The sequence below is a fragment of the Tamandua tetradactyla genome, chromosome 18, assembly GCF_023851605.1.
Source record: "Tamandua tetradactyla isolate mTamTet1 chromosome 18, mTamTet1.pri, whole genome shotgun sequence".
NCBI lineage: Eukaryota > Metazoa > Chordata > Mammalia > Pilosa > Myrmecophagidae > Tamandua > Tamandua tetradactyla.
The window spans coordinates 46,587,933-46,608,517 of record NC_135344.1 but is presented as its reverse complement, the minus strand read 5'-3'; the positions used below and the strand labels follow the sequence as shown (position 1 = coordinate 46,608,517).

Sequence of the window (20,585 nt, the reverse complement as noted above, 5' to 3'; positions counted from 1 at the left end):
ATATTGCACACCATTTGTTGAATTTTTGTTTGTTTGTTTTGCTCGTGTGTTTGTTTTTTGGGAATTACATGGACCAGGAATTGAACCCGAGTCTCCCACATGGCAGGCAAGAATTCTACCACTGAACTACCCTTGCACCCCCAAGTCTAATATCACTTTTGAGTTACTTTTTTTCATATGATACAAGGTATGAATCAAAAAAGTTTTTTTTGCATTTGAAAATCCAATTGTTCCTGTGCATTCACTGCCTTTACATCTTTGTCAGAAATTAATTGACCATTTATATGAATTTCTTTATTCTTTTCCATTCATCCATTTGTCTGCCTTGATAGCAACATCACACTGTTTGAATACTTCAGCTTTATAAGAAGTAAGTTAGTATAAGTCTTTCAATGCTGTTCTTCCTTTTCTAAGATGATTTGGCCATTCCGAGTCTTGTATACTCTACATAAATTTTAGAATAACCTTGTAAACATCTTAAAAAGCCTACTGGGATTTTGATTAGGATTGTGTTCACTCTGTAGGTCAATTTGTGGAGACCTGACACTTTAGAAATATTGAGTCATATGATCCATGAACATGGTCTATCCCTCTATTTCTTTAGGTCTTTAATTTTTTTCAAGAATGTTTTGTAGTTTTCAGTAGCAGGTCTTGCATGTATTTTGTCAGCTTTACCCCTAAATATTTCATATTTTTGATGCTATTATAAGTGGAATTGTTTTTATTTTATTTACTGGCTGTTAATATCTATTGTATAGAAACACATTGGTTTTATATATTGATCTTACATCCTGCAAACTTACTAAATTCACTTATGATCTCTAGTGGCAATTTTATAGATGTCATAGGAATTTCTACAAAGACGATTATGTTGTTTATGAATAAAGACAGTTTCACTTCTTCCTTTTGAACCTGGGTAAATTTTGTTCATTTTCTTGTCTACTGCACTGGCTGTAACCTCATAATAGAGTGTTAAATAAAAGTAGTGAGAGCATACATTCTTGCCTTGTTCACAGTCATAGAGGGAAAACATTCAGTCTTCTTCCATTAAATATGATATGAGCTGTAAGTTTTTCATAGAACCCAATAGCCAGTTGAGGAAATTCCTTTCTATTTATACAGATAATAGATTTTATTCCAAATATTTTTTCAGGACCTGTTGAGATGATCATATAATTTTTCTTTTAGTCTGCTACTATGATGAATTACATTGATTGATTTTCTAATGTTAAACCAACCTTGCATTCCTGGGATAAATTCCACATAGTCAAGGTATACTATTCTTTTGTTAAAATTTTAAGAATGTTTCTATACATGTTCTTGAGGAATATCATCTCTAATTTTCTTTTCTTATGGTGCCTTTGTCTGGTTTTGTTTTAGAGTAATGGTGTCCTCAAAAAGTTATGGAACATATTCTTTCCTGTTCAACTTTCTAGAAGAGTTGTATAGAATTAGTATCCTTAAGTATTTCTTAGAATCCAGTGAAGCCATCTGGGTCTGAAATTTTCTTCATGGCAAGCTTTTAAACTACACATTCAAATTCTTTATAGATGTTTATCTAATGTCAGTCTGTATTAAATTATCTATCTCTTCTTGATTGAGTTATGGTATTTTTTGTCCTATAAGGAATTTTCACATTTCAACTAAGTTGTTGAATTTATTGACATAAAATTTTTCATAATGTTCCCTTATTGTACTTTAATATCTGTGCACTCTGCAGTGATGTCATTTCTCTCATTCCTAATATTGGTTATTTGTGTCTTCTCTATTTTTTTTGTCATCAGTCAGGTTAGAGGTTTATCAATTTTTTTTTGTTTTGTTTTGTTTTGGTTTTTTTTTTACATAGACAGGCACTGGGAAATGAACCTGGGTCTCCGGCATGGCAGACAATATTCTGCCACTGAGCCACCATCGCACTGCCCAATTTTTTTTTTTTTTTGTATGCTGTATGGCGAGGTTCATATTTCATTCTTTTTCCATGTTAATATCCTATTATTGCAGTACCATTTTGTTGAATTTTTGTTTGTTTGGTTTTTTGTTTGTTTTTTTGAGGAAGTATGTGGGCTTGGAATTGAACCCAGGTCTCCCACATGGCAGGTGAGAATTCTACCACTGAACTACCCTTGCAATTTTATCAATTGAGGTTTATCAATTTTATTGGTCTTCTCAAAGAATGAGTTTCTCAAAGAACTTTCTTTTTTGCTTTTCTGCTTCATTGATTTTTGTTCTTCTAGCCTTTCTTCTGCTTATTTTGGGTGAAATTTACTGTTTCATCCCTTAAGTTGGAAGATGAAATCATTGATTTGAGATATTTGCCTTTTCTAATATAGGAATTTTGTGTTATAGAATTTCCTCTAAGTATTGCTGTAGTTGCTTCCCTCACATTTGGATATGTTGTATTTTTATTGTCATTAAGTCATAATTTCCCTTTTGACTTCTTCTTTATCCAGTGAACTATTTCAGAATGTTTGTTTAGCTAACAAATATTAGTGAATTTTCCAGATATCTTCCTGTGATTTATTTCTAATTTAAATAACAATTTGAGCAGAAAACATATTTTGTGTGACTGAATCCTTTAATATTTATCACTACTTGTTGTAGTCCTAGAATATGGTCTATCGTGGAAAATACTCTGTGTGCACTTGAAAATAATATGTATCCTGGTGTTGTTAGTAGAATGTTCTATAAATGTGAATTTAATCAGAGTGGTTGATAGTATTGTTCTAGTCATCTGTATCCTTAGTAATATTCTACCTACTTTTTCTGTAATTATTGAGAGTAAGTGGAGTATTCCTTGTACTATAACTTTAGATTTGTTTATCTCTTGTTATCTTTGTTTATCAGTTTTCTTTCATATAATTATAAGCCCTTTTATTAGGAACATACATATTTATGAAGTGTTATATCCTCTTGATAACTTGACATTTTCTTCATTTTTGAATGACCCTCTTTACTGCTGATAATATACTTAACTCTGAAATCTATTTTATTTCATATTAAAATAACCAATTCACCTTTTAAAATTAGTATGGACATGGTATATCTTTTCCACCCTTTTATGTTAGCATATTAACATTTTGTATTTAAAGTAAGTGTTATTGTAGGCAGCATGTTGTTGAGCCTTGCTTTTTTTTCTTCCAATTTTACAACTGTTCCCTCTTAATTGAAGTGTTTAGAACATTTATACTTCATATGATTATTAGTTTGATTCCATTTAAGTCTTTCTGCTAAATTTTTTTGTTTCATCTTTTTTATTCCTTTTTTCTGCATTTGTTTTGATTGAGTATTCTTTGTAATTCCATTTCATCTCCTGTGTTGCCTTATTTGTAATAATTCTTTGTTGTGCTATTTTAGTGGTTGATTTTGAGCTTACAGTATACATTTTTAACATTACCATCTACAGAAATGATAATATACTATTTCATGTATGGTATAAAAACCTTACAACAGTGTACTTTCATTTCTGCCCTCCCAGACTTTATGCTAGTATCATTATATATTTAAATTTTATACAGTGCATTGTTATTTTTTTTATTTTAAACATACTGTTATATTTTAAAGATATTTAAAAATAAAACTTTTTATTAATGCATGTCTTTATCTTTACTGGTTCTCTTTATCCCTTTGTGTAGAGCTGGATGGCAATGTGGTATCATTTACCTTCTGTTTGAAGGATTTTCTTTACCATTTCTTATAGTGCAGGTTGCTGCTGATGAATTCTTTCTGTTTTTATATGTCTGAAAAAGTCTTCATTCCTTTCATCTTCATTTTCAAAAGATATTTTTTGTAGGTAAAGAAGTACTTGTTGACTATTTTTTCTTTCAGTACCTTCAAGTTCTTGTTCCACTTTCTTCTAGCTTGCATTGTTTCTGACAATAAATTGTCTATCATCTTTCTCTTTGTACCGTTGCTTATAATTTGTCTTTTTTCCTCTGCCGGCTTTTAAGATTTTCTCTTTATCATTGATTTTAAGAAGTTTGATTTTGATGTGCCTCAGGGTAGCTTTCTTCATGTTTTTTATGCTTTGGTCTTGTTGCTATTCTTGAATCTGTGGGTTTATAATTTTCATTAAATTGGGAAAACCTTCACACTTGTTTCTTCAAATATTTTTTGGTACTTTTCCTCTCTCTTTTTCTCCAATGACTCCAATTTCATGTATATTTTACCCCCTTGAAGTTTTCCACAATTCACTACTGCTCTTAGCTTTTTTTCCTGAAAGTGTTTCATTTCGAATACTTTCTGTTGCTACATCTTTAAGCTCACTAATCTTTTCTTCTGCAACGTCAATCTATGGTTTGAGCTGGGCTCTTTTTAGTCTCCTTCATGTCTTTACTTAACGTATTATAGCTTTTGTGTAGGTTTTTGAATCTATGGAATATAATCATGATAATTGTCTTAATGGCCTAGTCTACTAATTTTATCCTCTTTGTCATTTCTGGGTTGGCTTCAATTAACTGATTTTCCCCCTCAATACGGGTTGTATTTTCTAATTTTTTTGCATGACTGGTCTTTTTTTTTTTTTAACTGTTATGTCAGACCTTATAAATTTTACCTTGTTGAGTGCTGGATACTGTTGTATTTTTTTTTTAAATATTCTTCAGCTTTGTTCTAGGATGTGATTAAATAACTCAGAAACAATTTGATCTTGCATCTCTTGTTTTTTGCTCAATTAGACAAGACAAGGACTATATTTAGTCTAATGTATTCTACCTTTCTCAGAAGTGTAACTGATGCCCCCTGAATGATGTTTTCCTTTCTGACTGTTGGGAAGCCCCTCTCTCTGCCCTGTATGATCTCCAGGTACTGTTTACTTTAATCTCTCTAATCCTTTTGGGTGGTTCTTTCAGCAGCCTCAGGTAGTTTCCTCTTATGCATGTGCTGATCGAAATGCAACTGTAACTGTACTTTGTTTCATTTCTCTTCCCCCTTTTGGCCAGGAGACTTTCTCACTTCCATATACCAGACCAATCTTGTCCCCTGGAGCCATGTCCCCTGGGTTTTTTCTGGCTGAGGGATTTCAGATGGAGCTGAGAGGTCATTCTAGAGGTTATTCTTATCTAGTATATAAATATTCCCTTTCAGTTTTTGGTGTATTGGAGTAGTTAGAGGGAAATACCTGAAACTGTTGAACTGTAATCCAATAGCCTTTATTCTTAAAAGAGGTTGAATACCAATAGAGCTCTTAAGGTGTGACTGTGTTATTGTGAAAAGCTTATGAGTAAGAAGAAGAAGAGAGACAATAAATAAATAAATAAGTAAAATAAAGTAGGGAGGGGATATAGGATGCTTTGGTGTTCTTTTTCACTTTTATATTTTTTGAAGTAATGAAAATGTTCAAAACTCAATTGGGATGGTGAATGCACAGCTGCATGATAACACTGGGAACTTTCTATAGGCAGTCCTGGGCAATACTAAGGATCACCTCTTTTGCATCTCAACTCTAAGAATCACTGTCCTTCTTTACCCGATGTTTAATTTCTTGAGTGCCTTTTTTCCCACATACATTTACTCTGTTTTTTTTTTTTTTTTTTTTTTTTAGTGGTTTCAGGTATAGGTAAATTGGCTGTTACTCCATCTTGAAGGAAAATGGAAGTCCAAGAACTTACCCTTTCTTCCACTGAAATAAGTCTCTAATTTTGTATAGAAAATCTGTGGTAAAAGTTGAGTCTAATGTGCTTACATTTATTTTATGGGTAACTTTTATTAGAAAAATTACTGATTTGTGAAGAGAAAGAAAAAAGAAAGTGATGTAAAAATTATGGGTTTTGTCAGATATACATTTATTTAATTGCTGGACGTTGCCCGAATCACTGACATAGACAACTGAATTCAGTCAGTGTGGGCTGATGACACTAAGCTAGACATATAACAGGTAAGGTGCCCTGGAGGGGTGGGTGGGAAGGAAAGAGAATTGGAAGACACAGACAATGCACTGAGTTTACAACCTTGCTGGAAATAATATCATTCACAAGATAGGTTAAAAAAAAAAAGTGAAACAACCATTCTGTGATGAAGTGCTAAAAGGACACCTCTAAGAGTTTAGAGAAAGAAAGAAAGCCATGTCCATGATGGTCATCAAGGAAGGTATTTTAAAGAACTTAAGGAAAGAGTAGGGAGAAAATGTTTCAGGTAGAGGCATACTACCAGGCAAAGGAACAAGATTAATAAGAAGATGAATGGCTTGATTGGCATGAGATTTACCTATTGGAAATCAGTGAGAGATGAGTTTAGCTAGTAGGTCAGATTGTGAGATGGCTTTAATTGTGTCTGTATTTCAGATTTTATTGGAACCTACCAAAAAAACAATGTAGCAAACTTCCTCTAATAGAGGTAGAGCATGTGTTTCAAAACCCATCTCAGGCAGCTTTTGACTACATAAGAAACCACCAAAACATAGTGGCTTAAAACAAATACCACGCATTTAGTTCATGATGTAAGTGTTGGTAAATTGGGTCAGGCTAAACTTGAGCAGTTACTGTGTAGTCATCTGGCCCTTGTTAGGTGACCTTAATAGCCTTCTTGATATCTGACAATTGGCTGTTTGTCAACTGGTTTGATAGGGTAATTGGGGAAAATACATCATCATCCGGCTCCCTAGCCCAGACTTCTTGTAGGGTTCTCAAGAGCTGCATGGAGCAAACCCCAGAATGCAAGCATTTTTCAATCTTCTACTTATATCACATTTCTGTTTTGCTACATTGGCCAAAACAAGTTGTAGTTTCAAGTGAATGGAGAAAATCTAACTTTTGTAAAGAAAACCTGCAACATTTTGTGTCTGTTTTGATAAGCTGTCCAGTTGTATTGTGCAATAAACAAAGAGTGAACTTTGAACTGCTGACTGTTGGGTTTAAAGTTATCGTTTTGCTCAAATAATAATTGCAGGCTAGCTGACAAACAAATTATATTTTAAATGGTTCTTCTCAAATGTTTTAAAAAATGAAACTAATGTATTTCAGTCTCTCCTTTTCTATTTCTCTTAGCCTTATCTTTGTAAAGATTTCCTATTTTATGTTTAGTCTATTTGCAGATTATTAAATCAACAAAGTGCCAAGCCATCATAGAAAAAGAAAGACTGTAGTTGACATAAAATCATCCCCTCAGCTTTTGGTCAAGTCATCTCTGTTGCCTTTGCTCAAGCCTGGGCAGTGAGTTGTTCTGTTAAGAGCCAGGAGACATTCCACATTACTTAAGGTCAAGATTGGACTGGTTGTCTGATGGTGTTCTTCCAACAGATCACTTTTGCATTGAAAAGGCAGGAAGGAGACGTTTGGCTCATGTATTTAAAAACCCCATTGTGTTATGGAACAGATGTAATGTTTATTTCTGAAGCAAAGAAATAATTCTCATTATTGAGTATATAATTTGGGCTCTTTCTGTGACCAATCCTGTTATTATTCAAGTCAGCTTAAAGGAAGTTATAGTAAATTCCTGTGAGAAAAACAGTGTAAGTCATTTGACTTTACCTCTCTCCCTTAAAATCTGGGGCATAGCTTAGGAAAAGCTAACCTAAGTTAAACATTCCTAATTGCTAATTACCATGAAGTAGATTTGTTTTCTGTGTCTCTGACAATAATGAAGACTCCCAGAAAGAACGCAGCTGGACAAGCTGAAGGAAATGGCTGAAGACCATGACGTTGTAAACTTGGGCTGAGGTCTGGACATGGGCTCCAGGATCTGCTACTATAACCCATGGGATGACATGACTTCACAGAGGCCCCGTGGCCAATACCAAGGCCAGACAGATAAAGAGAAGCCAAAGCTGAACTGGGATTTCTTTCCTTCTCGCTGAATTCTGCTCTTTCCATCACTCTGCTTCATGGATGGATATCCTGCTGTGGCATATATATACAGTCCATCTTCACTATTCGCATATTCTGTATTTGTGAATTCCACTTGCTAAAATTTATTTGTACCCCCAAAATCAACACTCACAGCTCTTTTGCAGCCATTTGCGGACGTGCAGAGTGGCAAAAAGTTTGAGTTACTCAGCGTGCACATTCTCAGATGAAGTTGAACCAGAAGAAAGTGCCGTCTTGTTTGAGCTCATACTGTAAACAAGTGTCTTGGTTGCTGTATATTTAGTGCCATAATTTTTTTAGTGATTTTCCTGTTTAAAATGCCCTCCCTCCCCAATCATAGTGCTGAAGTGCTGTCCAAAAGACTGTGATACGCACAGAGAAAAATATGTGTATTAGATAAACATCATTCGGGCATGACTTCTAAGTGCTGTTGGCCATGAGTTCAATGGTAATGAATCAATGATATATACTAAATATGGTGTCTTTAAACAGACATAAAATAAGGGTATGTATCAATCAGTTGATGAAAATGTTGTGACCAGAGGCTCATGGGAACCTAACCCTGTATTTGTATGAGGAGCAATGGTTTACCATTCACTAAGTCACTGTTCGCTGTGACTTTAACCAACATAACTGCGGTGAATGATGAGAATCAACTATACTTCTTAAATATGTGTTTAACGGTTATTTATATTTAAAATCTCATTCTACCATTGATTTCCACTGTGATTTCAGTCTTTTTTACACAGGAGGAAAAGTCCATATCATCACATAATTAAAACACTTTACGCTTAATACAGGATACCCATTTGCCTCCCTATTAATACCTTCCATTGGTGTGGTACATGTGTTACAGTTGATGAAAGAATATTATTATAATTGCACTATTAACTATAGTCCATGGCTCAACTTAGGGTTCACTGTTTATGTAGTGCAGTACCATAGATGTTTTTTTAAGAAATTATTCTATTACGATATGTACAATTTAACATTTCCCCTTTTAACCACATACAGATATATATATTTCAGTTGTATTAGTTACATTCCTAGTGCTGTGCTACTATCACCACCATCCGTTACCAATACGTTTCCATCATTCCAAACAGGGACTCTATATTTTAAGCCTTAACTCCCTGTTCCCTATCCCCACCCCATCCCCTGGTAACCTATCTAAATCCTGACTCTATGAGTTTCCTTAATCCAGTTATTTCTTATCAGTGAGATCTTACAATATTTGTTCCTTTGTGTCTGGTTTATTTCATTCAACATGATGTCTTCAAGGTTCATCCATGTTGTTGCATGTATTAGAACTTCGTTACTTTTTTCAGCTGAATAATAGTTCACTGTATATATGTACTACATTTTGTTTATCCATTCATTGGTTGATGGACCTTGGGTGGCTTCTATCTTTTGGCAATTGTGAATAATACCACTGTTAACATTGGTGTGTAAATATCTGTTTGAGTCCCTGCTTTCAATTCTTTTGGGTATATACCCATAAATGGGATTGCTGGTCATGTGGTAATTCTATACTTAGTTTTCTGAGGAACCACCAAATTGTCTTACACAGCTGCTGCACCATTTTACATTGATACCAACAATGAATGAATGTTCCTATTTCTCTGAATCCTCTCCAACACTTTTAATTTTCTGGGTTTTTTTTAATGATAGCAATTCTAGTGTGTGTAAAATGATATCTCATTGTGGTTTTGATTTGAATATTTCTGATTGCCAATGATGAGCATCTTTCTATGTGCTTTATGGCCATTTCTATTTCTTCTTTGGAGAGATGTATATTCAAGTCTTTTGCCCATTTTTTAATTGGTTTGGTTGTATTTTTGTTGTTAAGTTGAAGGATTTCTTTATATGTCTTGCATATTAGATCTTTATCAGAGATGTGGTTTCCCAAAATTTCTCCCATTGGTCGATAGTCATCTTATTTGCATGACAAAGTTCTTTGAGGCATAAAAGTTTTTAATTTTGGGAGGCCCCATTGATCTGTTTTTTATTTTATTGCTTTGGATGTAAAGGCTAAGAAACCACTACCTAACACAAAACCCTGAAGATGCGTCCCTAAATTTTTTTCTAAGAGCTTGATAGATCCAACTCTTATATATAGGTCTTTGGTCCATTTTGAGTTGACTTTTGCATAAGGTGTAAGGTATGGGTCCTTCTTCATTCTTTTGCAAATGGATATCCAGTTTTCCCAGCAGTATTTGTTGAAGAGACTGTCTTTTCTAGTTGAAGGGTCTTTCCCACTTGTCAAAAATCATTTGGCCATATGTGTGAAGGTTGATTTCTGAGCTCAGTGTGATTCCATTGGTCTATATATGTGTCCTTGTGCCAGTATCATGCTGTTTTGATTACTGTGGTTTTATAATAAGATTTAAGATCAGAAAGTGTGAATCCTCCAAATTCTTTCTTCGTTTTCAATAAGGCTATTCAAAGCCCCTTATAAATTTGATGATTGGCTTTCCCATTTCTGCAAATAAATTTGTTGGAATTTTGATTGTGATTGTGTTGAATCTGTAAATCTCTTTGGGGAGAATTGACATCTTAACAGTATTTGGTCTTCCAGTCCATGAACACAGAATGTCCTTGCATTCATTTAGGTCTTTGATTTCTTTTAGTGGTGTTTTTGTAGTTTTCTGCATATAAGTCATTTACATCCTTGCTTAAATTTATTCCTAGGTATTTGATTCTTTTTGTTGCTATTTTAAATGGAATTTTTTCTTGATTTCTTCTTCCAGTTGTTTATTGCTGCTGTATATAAACACTAGTGATTTGGGGTGTTGATCTTATACCCTGCCACTTTACTGAATTTATATATTATCTCTAGGAGATTTGTTATGGATTTTTTTCAGGGTACAGAATATTATCATTTGCAAATAGGGAAAGTTTTACTTCATCCTTTGCAATTTGGATGCCTTTCAATTCTCTTTCTTGACTAATTGCTCTGACTAGAATTTACGTTACAAATTGGAGTAAGTGGTGAGGATAAGGATCCTTGTCCTGTTTCTGATCTTAGATGGAAAGCTTTCAATCTTTCACTGCTAAGTATTATGTTAGCTGTGGGCTTTTCATATATGCCCTTTATCATATTAAGGACGTTTCCTTCTATTCCTAACTTCTTAAGTGTTTTTATCAAGAAGAAATGCTAGATTTTTGTCAAATAAATTGTCTTTGTAAATTGAGAGGATCACATGGTTTTTTTTTTTTTCTTCATTCTGTTGGTGTGGTGTATTATATTAATTTTCTGATATTGAACCACCCTTGCATATTTGGGATAAATCCCACAAAATCATGGTATATAATTCTTTTAATGTGCTGTTGGGTTTGGTGTGCTAATATTTTGTTGAGTTTTGCATCTATATTCATAAGAGATACTCATTTGTAATTTTCTTTACTTGTGCTCTCTATATCTGACTTTGGTATGAAGGTGATGTTTGTGTTGTAGAATGAATTAAGGAGTATTCCCACCTCTTCAATGTTTTGGAAGAATTTGAACAGGATTGGTTTCAATTTTTCTTGGAAAGTTGGGTAAAATTCCCCCTGTGAAGCTATCTCGCCCTGTGGGCTTTTCTTTGTTGGGAGTCTTTTGATTAGTGATTCAGCTTCTTTACTAGTTACTGGTTTGTTGAGCTCTTCCATTTTTTTCTTCAGTTATTGTTGGTAATTTGTGTGTTCCTAGAAATTTGAAGCTTTTAGAGCTATGATTTTCCCTCTCAACACTGTCTTTGCTGCATCCCATAAGTTTTAATATGTTGTATTTTCATTTTAATTCCTCTCAAGTTATTTCCTAATTTCACTGTGATTTCCCTTTTAACCTATTGGTTGTTTAAGAATATGTTGTTTTAAAAAAGTCTCAGTAGCTGAGAGATTTCAAATAGAGCCTATAGGTTATTCTTAAGCATTATAGAGATATCCCTTTTTAGTTTATGGTGTATTGAAGTGGCTGGAGGGAAGTATCTGAAACTGTTTAACTGTGTTCCTATAGCCTTGATTCTTGAAGAGGACTGCACAAGTATACAATACAAAAAAATCAAATCAATATGAAAGTAGGCATTAACAGAAGAATTGAGAGATAAAAAAATATAAGCTTACAAAGACTAAAAATAGCAAAACGGCAGAAGAAAATCCTATGTTATCAGTAGTGACTTATTTTTTTTCAAATGAGAAAAGTTTGTCAAAGAAAAAGAAAGTACACTCTCAAGGTGATGTGAGTGCGGCCATGCTCAAGGCAGAGATGCACCTCAGCAGTGACTTTTTACACTTTTACACTGTGACTGTGTGATTGTGAAAACCTTGTGTCTGATGCTCCTTTTATCGAGGTATGGATGATGACTAAAAAAAAAAAGATAAAAATAAATAAATAATAGGGGGAAATGAAGGGTAAAAATTGGGTAGATTGAAATACTGTGGGTCAATGAGAGGGAGGAGTACTGGATATGGGATGTATGAGTTCATTTTTTTCTTTTTATTTCTTTTTCTGGAGCGATGGAAATGTTCTAAAAACGATCGTGGTGAGGATAGTATCTGATGATACTGTGAACCATTGATTGTATAACATGGTTGGACTGTATGTGTGTGGATATTTCTCAATAAAAGTATTTTTTAAAAGAGCATGTTGTTTAATTTTCACATATTTGTGAATTTTCCATCTCTCTCTGTTATTGATTTCTAGCATCATTCCATTGTATGATTTCAGTATTTTTTAATTTGAGACTTGTTTTGTGACCCAGCATATGTCCTATCCTGGAGAGTGATCCATGTGTACTTGCGAAGAATACGTATTCTCTTGTTGTTGGATGAAGTGTTCTACATATGTCTGTTGGGTCTAGTAGGTTTAGGATATTATTCAGGGCTTTTATTTCCTTATGGGTCTTCTATCTAGATGTTCTATCAATTATTGAAAGTGGTGTATTAAAGTCTTCTACTATTAATGTAGAACCATCTTTTTCTCCCTTCAGATTGTCATATTTGCTTCGTTATGTTTTGGGGCTCGGCTAGGTGCATACATATTTAATTGTTATATCTTCTTGTTGAATTGACCCTTTTATCCATGTATAATAACCATCTTTGTCCTTGTAGCAGTTTTTAACTGAAAGTCTATTTTATCTAATATTAGTTTAACTACCCTAGCTGTACTTGCATGGTGTATTTTTTTCCCCATCATTTTACTTTTGACCTACTTATATCTATGAATTTAAGGTGGGTCTCTCATAATCAGCACATAGTTGGGTCATACTTTTTATCCATTCTGCCAGTCTCTGCCTTTTGAATGAAGAATTGAATCCATTTCCATTTAAAGTCACTGCTGAGGTGCATCTCTGCCTTGAGCATGGCCGCACTCACATCACCTTGAGAGTGTACTTTCTTTTTCTTTGACAAACTTTTCTCATTTGAAAAAAAATAAGTCACTACTGATAACATAGGATTTTCTTCTGCCGTTTTGCTATTTTTAGTCTTTGTAAGCTTATATTTTTTTATCTCTCAATTCTTCTGTTAATGCCTACTTTCATATTGATTTGATTTTTTTGTATTGTACTGTATTGAGTCCCTTCTCATTTCTATCTGGGTATATTTTTGATACATTTTCCTTGTGGTTACCGTGGGGTTAAAATGTAACATCCTAAATATGATAGTCATGTGATTTGATGCCAACTTCACTTCAGTAGCTTATACATGTACTTTTCCTATACTCCTCCATCCACCCTATTTTTTGTACTTGTTACCATTTATATGTTTGTGAATTGTCTATCCAGAACCATAGATTTATTGTTACTTTTTATGCATTTGTATTTTAGCATCTGTAGGGAGTAACAAGTGGAGTTATATACCAAAAAAACCCCACAATTATACTGGTATTTATAATTACCCAAATGGTTACCTTTACAGGAAGCCTTTATTTTTCCTGCTCTGAACCACTGTCTTAGTAGTTCCTTCCCATCTGAAGAACTCCCTTTAATGTTGCTTGTAGGGCAGGTCTAGTTGTGATAAACTCTTTCAGCTTTTATCTGAGAATGTCTTAATCTCTCCCTCAGTTTTTGAATGTCTAGTTGGATATAAAATTCTTGGTTGGCAGTTGTTTTCTTTCAGCACTTTCAGTATTTCAACCCTCTGCCTTCTTGCCTCCATGGTTTCTGATGAGAAATTGGCTCTTGATATAATTGGGACTCCCTTGTACATAACTCATTACTTTTCTCTTGCAGTTTTCGAAACTCTTTCCTTGTTTGTATTTGACAGTTTTATCAGTATGTGATGGGGTGTTTTTTTAATAATTTTTCTTCAGGTTTATCTTGTTTGGTGTTTCTTAGGCTTCTTGAATGTGTATATTTACATCTATTACTAAGTTCAGGAAGTTTCTGTCATTCTCTTTGACTGTTCCTTCTGCCCCTTTGTCTCTTCTCTCTCTGGGAATCCCTTAATGTGTATATTGATATGCTTGATGGTGTCCCAGAGGCCTCTTAGGCTATTTTCACTTTCTACAATTTTTTTTTTCTTTCTTTTTCTTAGCCTGACTGATTTTGATTGTCTTGTCTTTAAGTTCTCTGATTCCTTCTTTTACCAATTCCAGTCTGCTGCTGAAACTCTCCTGGGCATTTTTCATTTCAGTTGTTGTTGTCTTCAACTCCAGTAGTTCTGTTTGGTTCCTTTTAAAAATTTCTATCTGTTTGAGCTTCCCAGGTTTTTCATTCATTGTTTTCCTGATATTCATTGGTTCTTTCTCTGTGTTTTCCGTCATCTCCTTGAGTATATCAAAGATCTTTTTTTATAGTCTTTGTCTGGTATGTCTATAATCTTCTTCATTGATGTTTTCTGGATTTTAATTCTCCTCCTTCGGATGGGCTGTCATTTCCTATTTTTTTTTCTTGTAGTCTTTTGCTGTACTTTATATATTTTAGTATATTAAAATGTTAACTCTGGGATTTATTCCCTGAAATATTTGTTTCTTGAGTTTTTAATACTAATACAGTTTTTTTGTTGATTTGCATCTACCAAGAGCTTCTACTGCTCCCAGGTGCCTATTCTCTCCCCCATTCCAAGTACTGGGTGCCTGCCTGTGACTGATTCAGCCTCTGCACAGCCTGCCTTTGGATGGGTTGCTTTCAGTGCATGAACTCTCTCTGCATTTGCTCAACCTTTGCCAGGGAACCAGATTTTGTGCCTGAAAGCACAAGAAGCAGTGAGCATTGTGTATTCAGATTACTCTGACTTGAAATATGCTATTTATTCAATAGCTAATTATTTTCAGGACATTGGTGAGAACTAATTATTTTCAGGACATTGGTGAGAAGTTTCTATGTACCTGGGAGCAGAGATGAACCAGATGACAGGACCTGATCCAAAATCTTAGACTGCTAGGAGATGCAAGCACTGAAAAATACATGTAATGTAACAAGTGCTTCAGGAAAGGCACTTTGCTAAATGATGTGAGGAGGGTGTGTGTGTGGGGGGTGGGATTGCACAGGGCTGGGGCTTTAGCTGGAGCCTGCTGGGCCTCTTTAGAGCCCAGCTCTGCTACAGCCCAAGTCTAACTTCTCTGTGCCTCAGTTTCTTAGTTTATAAAGTAGGAATAATCGACTCTAGCACAAAAGATTGGTGTATTAAAAGAAATAGTGCATGTAAAGTACCTAGTCACACCATATCACGTCCATCAATATGAATTATTATTACCAGCCATGTTTCATTGATATAAAGTTCTTGTTCCAGATGTCCCAGTCAGGGAAGCTTTAACCAGGTGAGAATTCTGGGACAGATGATCCTCTGCACACTTGAGGTCTGGTAATGCCAAGATTAAACATTGCAACTCCTTTCACTTAGAGCATATAATTTTCTCCCTTGCAAAATCTCTCACCACCTGCATTCTCACCTGACTTCACTTGGTTGCAGCTATCTTGCTGTAACATCAGATGACCTCAGCTTTCCAGATGCATTCCCAGGTAGCACACAATCCTGATGACTGACCAGCTGTTGGCTATGATGGGAAGTTTCAGATCAGACCCCCCAGCCCACTCTAACGTCTCAGGTTGGGCGCTACCAGTGTCATCCTCCAAATCTGGCCCTGGGGACTGCAGTGCAAGCCACCTATCTGCAGATTTTAGATTTCCAAGATAAAGCGGTATCTCCTGAGTGCCTACTCGGCCCAGCTGCTATTTTAAGTAATTTTATATATAATGCTCTCATTTAAAGCTTAGGATTCCTAGTTAGTTGCAAGTGTAATTATCCCCATTGTACATATAAGTAAAATGAGGTTCAGAGAGGTCAAGTGACCAGCCACACTCAAGTTTACTCATTCTATGCCCTGTGCTCATTTCATTTTGCTATATTTGCTCCTAGGGCCTGCCATGATTAAACATTGAAACAACTTTCAGTTACTGAGCGTGTTTTCCTAGAGAACTTAGTATGAAACATAAAAATGTGCTAAAGGTGCCTTTATAAAGAGAAGGATTTACCATGCTAGCTTGAAGTTGGAGGACATTTTTAGATCATAATTTGGGAAATTCCTTTTGAATGATGTGAATACAGTCTAGCGTTGGTATTATACCTTGAGGCTATTTCCAGAAACAGGATTTATTGGACCAGATTTTGTACTCTCACATGTTGGGCTTATCTAGGTAGCATAAAAACTGGAGAAATTTTATTTATTATTATTACATTCATATCCCTTTGTTTCCAGTTTGATCCAAGTGGCGTATATGCATTGAGGACAATTAAATTCTTAGGAGTCTTTTAATTCCCCTTCCTGCTCCAGAGATCTGTGTTAGGGCAGTGAAGAGAGTGGATCTTTTCTTGCTCAAGGTGTTTTGCTCCATTTTAGGAAAAGAGGAAGTATTCCTCTTTACTTTCTATTAGAAACTCATATTTCAGTTCTTTTGTACTGAAGTCTTCAAGGAATCTCACAGTGGTATGAATGCTGCCTGCTGCTCTGCTGGCTGGTGTGCTCTGCCCCCGAGCTACGTGTGGGATCTGCCTGTGCAAGGTCCACGTGTGCAGAGGATCATCTGTACATGAAAGACAGAGCACATGGGATGCTACTTAAACAAGGAAATTACAGGAATGTTTGCTTCAGAGAAGTGTTCCTGTGACCCGATGTAGCCACAGACAACCCAATGGAATACCCAGTGATATAGCCAGCAAGTTTCCTTCTAAATACTACTTTAGAAGTAACTTACAAATCTTGATCTGTAGCATTTTCAGTATGATACCTTTCACATGTTTTCTAGTTTCCTTTATTTTTCTTTAGCCTGAGTTATATAAAAGTGTTTAAAATTTCCAGTAACATGTATTTTTTAATTCACCTTATTTGTTTTTAACTCATTTGCATTCTGGGCAGAAAGGTGGGCTATATAAAACCAGTTCTTGGCATTCATTGAGATGAGCTTTGTAGCAGGATTTGTGGTCAGTTTTTTTAATAGTTCACGTATATTTGAGAAGAATGTGCTTTCTCTAATTTGGAGTACTTGATTACATATACATTCATTCATTAGATAGAACCCATTAATCAGGCTAACCAAATCTATTCTATCTGTAATCATTTTCTATCAGTCACTATGTGACAGGTATCATAAATCCCTTCACTTTGATTGCAGATTAGATTGGGCTGCATATAACAGAAAAACCCAAAATATCAGTAAATAACTTAATCAAGATAGAAGGTATACAAAATGAAGCAAGGCAGTCTGGACTTCTTTTATGTGAAAGCTAAATGCAGTTCTGAAGGTTGCACAGGTGTCCCAGGCTGATGGAGTAGCTCCATAGTAGGGCCGTGAATATAGGATGTGATTATTCCCTCCCTGTCCTTCTTAGGGACATGGTTTCTTCCCTCTGCTTCCCACACCACCTTTGACTAATAGCCAGAGGAAACCTGTCTTCTTTCAGGAGCAAGGCTGTAGGCTTTAGGATGGAAAGAACACATCTCCCCTACCATGCCAGCATATTTTCAAATAGAATTTTACCCAGGCTACATGCCTGGATAAACAAACTGACGATCTATAATTCAAACATATTTGCATCTTAGTTTTTCATAAGTGAGGGCCTGGTTGTCCATAAGAGACTTTATTATTGTTTTCTTAAGGTTCCACATACTCCTCTTCCCAGCTAACCCCCTTCTTTATTTTTCATCTAATTATTTAATTTTTCCTTCTCCCACCCATTCTCCTGCTGAAACATTTTCATGAGTCCTCCCCACGGTGGCCTCCAGCTGAGGCCACCACATCACTGACCATCCCAGTTGTGCCGTCTTTGGTGGCATAGCACATGGTATATGATTGCTGGCGTGGCAGTGCCAGCAGGGTCCAGGGCGGTCCTTTGAACACACTGTGTTCTTGGATGCTTCTTGATGTGGGATGGAATTTCCATAATTCTATACAGATATCAGATCACTGCTGCGCTTCTTTCTCCTCGTCTGTCATCCCAGTACCTTGTCTAAGATGATGTAATTATTTTGAGGCATATATATTGAGGAATTGATATGATAAAAAAATCTTTAGTGCATGTATAATAGAAAATAGTTTTAGATTTGAAAGGTAATTCCAGCTCATCAAAGTCTTATCCTAAACAAAGATACATATATATGAAGTACTTGTGGATATTTGTGGAGTGTTTCAGATAATAATAACACATGTCTTTCACTGCTTCTATGCTGAAGTGTTCTGTTTAGTATTTTAAATACATTACCACCTTTTTTTTTTTTTTTTTTTTTTTTACATGGGCAGGCACCGGGAATTGAACCCGGGTCCTCTGGCATGGTAGGCAAGCATTCTTGCCTGCTGCGCCACCGTGGCCCTCCCCATTACCACCCTTTTGTCCTCCCAGTACATAAAGCAGTTACTTATCTCCATTTACAGATGAAGATCCTGAAACAAATCCTGAGAGAGACTTAACAATTTCCCCCAAGCGCTACCAAAGAACTGGCAGACTTTCAATTCTAATGAAGGTCAAACTGATTCCTATTTCAGTACTTTTAGTCATGGGCCAGGAAATCAAAACATTAACTCATTGTGTCTTTAGGTCATCAACAACTGGTCTTCTGACATCATCCTTTAGGCAGCACCAAGAGTCATTGGCAGCAGAGAGAGAGCGGCGGCGACAGGAGAGAGAAGAAAGGTTGCAGAGGATAGAACGGGAAGAAAGAAACAAATTCAAGTAAGAAGAATTTTAAGATTAAAAAAAAAAGTAATAAATTAAAGCATATGCCTTCATGGCTGTATATGATTAATGCTGGTAGTAATGTGTTAGGAAGTAATGTATTTGTTTCCAGGAAGAGCAGATGTACCTGAAATGGTCTGGATCTGGTTTGCTATAGCCTTTTTTCCTCTAACCATATGACAGGAAGTGCAGAGAGTCTGCCAAACGCAATTAGTGACTTGTGGATTCCTGGGCCCACTATTATCTAAAATGGTCTTATCCAGGCCTTCCTGATGCCAAGAGCCTAATTGCCTTAACTTAATTTGCCATTTTCCCCTAAAGGTCCTCATGTATTATTCATATTCATTTGGATGCCTGAAAGAAAGTGCTTTTCCCATTTTCTGGTTTGCTTCCTGTTCACATAGCAACCTCCACCTAAAAAAAAAATTATCCTCCTATGGGGGAAAAAGTCACTGTATTGATCAATCCCAGCCCATTGCCCCCTGATTACTTTGGCTTCTATCCAGCTCCAAGGATGTGTTCCTGGGTGTAGTCCACTCCAGGTTCCATCTTTTGACTGTCTGCCTCCTGCTGTGTCCATTGTCCTTTAGTGTCCCTTTGTGTCTCCTCTCTCCTGGGCTTCATGCTGTATGGTATTTTATGGGTTACACTCACTTGCTGAGTCTTCCCTTACACATTTCATTCCTTCTCCTTTTCCTGAGCCTCCTCTTGTCCCATCCTCCCCTTCCACCTTCTCCATCTACTCTTCATCTTCATCTTCCCTGTCGTCATTCCTGTAGCTTCTATGTCCACTCTTCTTTTTGTTTCTCTCCTATTTCCCTACTTCCTGCTCCCCTAGTTTGTTCGGTAAGCAATATTTCTATCGAATTCTCTAGTATTCCTACTGTACAAAGGACGTGAAGCATTGTCAATGAGGATTAACAAGTTCAGTAACTTAGTTTCTTTCCAGCAGGCAGGAAGAGTTGAATATTTATAGAAATGATCAAAATATGAACACAGTTGTGAGGTTGCCTTAAATCTAACTTACTAACACATGGAAACAAATACCCCAGGCCTCTGGGGGAAATGTTCGTCCTAGCTTTTGTAAGATGGGTAAATGGCCACATGAAGTAAGTCAGCATCATTCACCTCCCTGACTGTATGATATGCCTGAGCTGTCAGATTTCTACCAAATGGTATATGGAAACCCCAGAGCTGTATGCACTGTGAGCCAGTTCTGAAAGTTGTCATTTTGGAAAGACCAATTTGGAAAACCACAGGGATAGATTAAATGTTTCCTGATTCATGGCTTTTTGAGAGATTTGCATATTTTGCTGCCAAAGAGCAGAGAATCTTACTGTGAAACAGACGGAAAATTCAAAGGTTAGCTTACACACGCAAAGTTTTTGATTGAAAACCTCTTAAAATGGGGTGCCAGTTCTGGAGAGGATGAGATCAACGTATTCCATCCCATCTCTCCCACTGCATCACTGAATGAGACCATAAATTGTAGCCGGAATGCCTGGAGCTCTGAAACTCTGAAATGCAAAATGCAGCAGGTGGATTGGCAAAGGAGAGTAGATTCAAAATTCTACCAAACTAGTAGAGAGTTTACCTAATTTTCCTCCGGTATCACCTGGCCTGTACTCAAAGTAC

The 20,585-nt window shown here is 35.8% G+C and overlaps 1 protein-coding gene across 4 annotated transcripts in view; it reads left to right on the top strand.

Moving 5' to 3' along the window:
* FHOD3 (formin homology 2 domain containing 3) overlaps positions 1-20,585 on the top strand; it is a 511,807-nt gene that overhangs the window by 388,958 nt on the left and 102,264 nt on the right. For all 4 annotated transcript variants that reach the window (XM_077135588.1, XM_077135589.1, XM_077135590.1 and 1 more), the window contains one exon: positions 18,813-18,947. In XM_077135588.1, the coding sequence (XP_076991703.1) occupies positions 18,813-18,947 (135 nt within the window). The remainder of the gene's footprint in view (positions 1-18,812; positions 18,948-20,585) is intronic.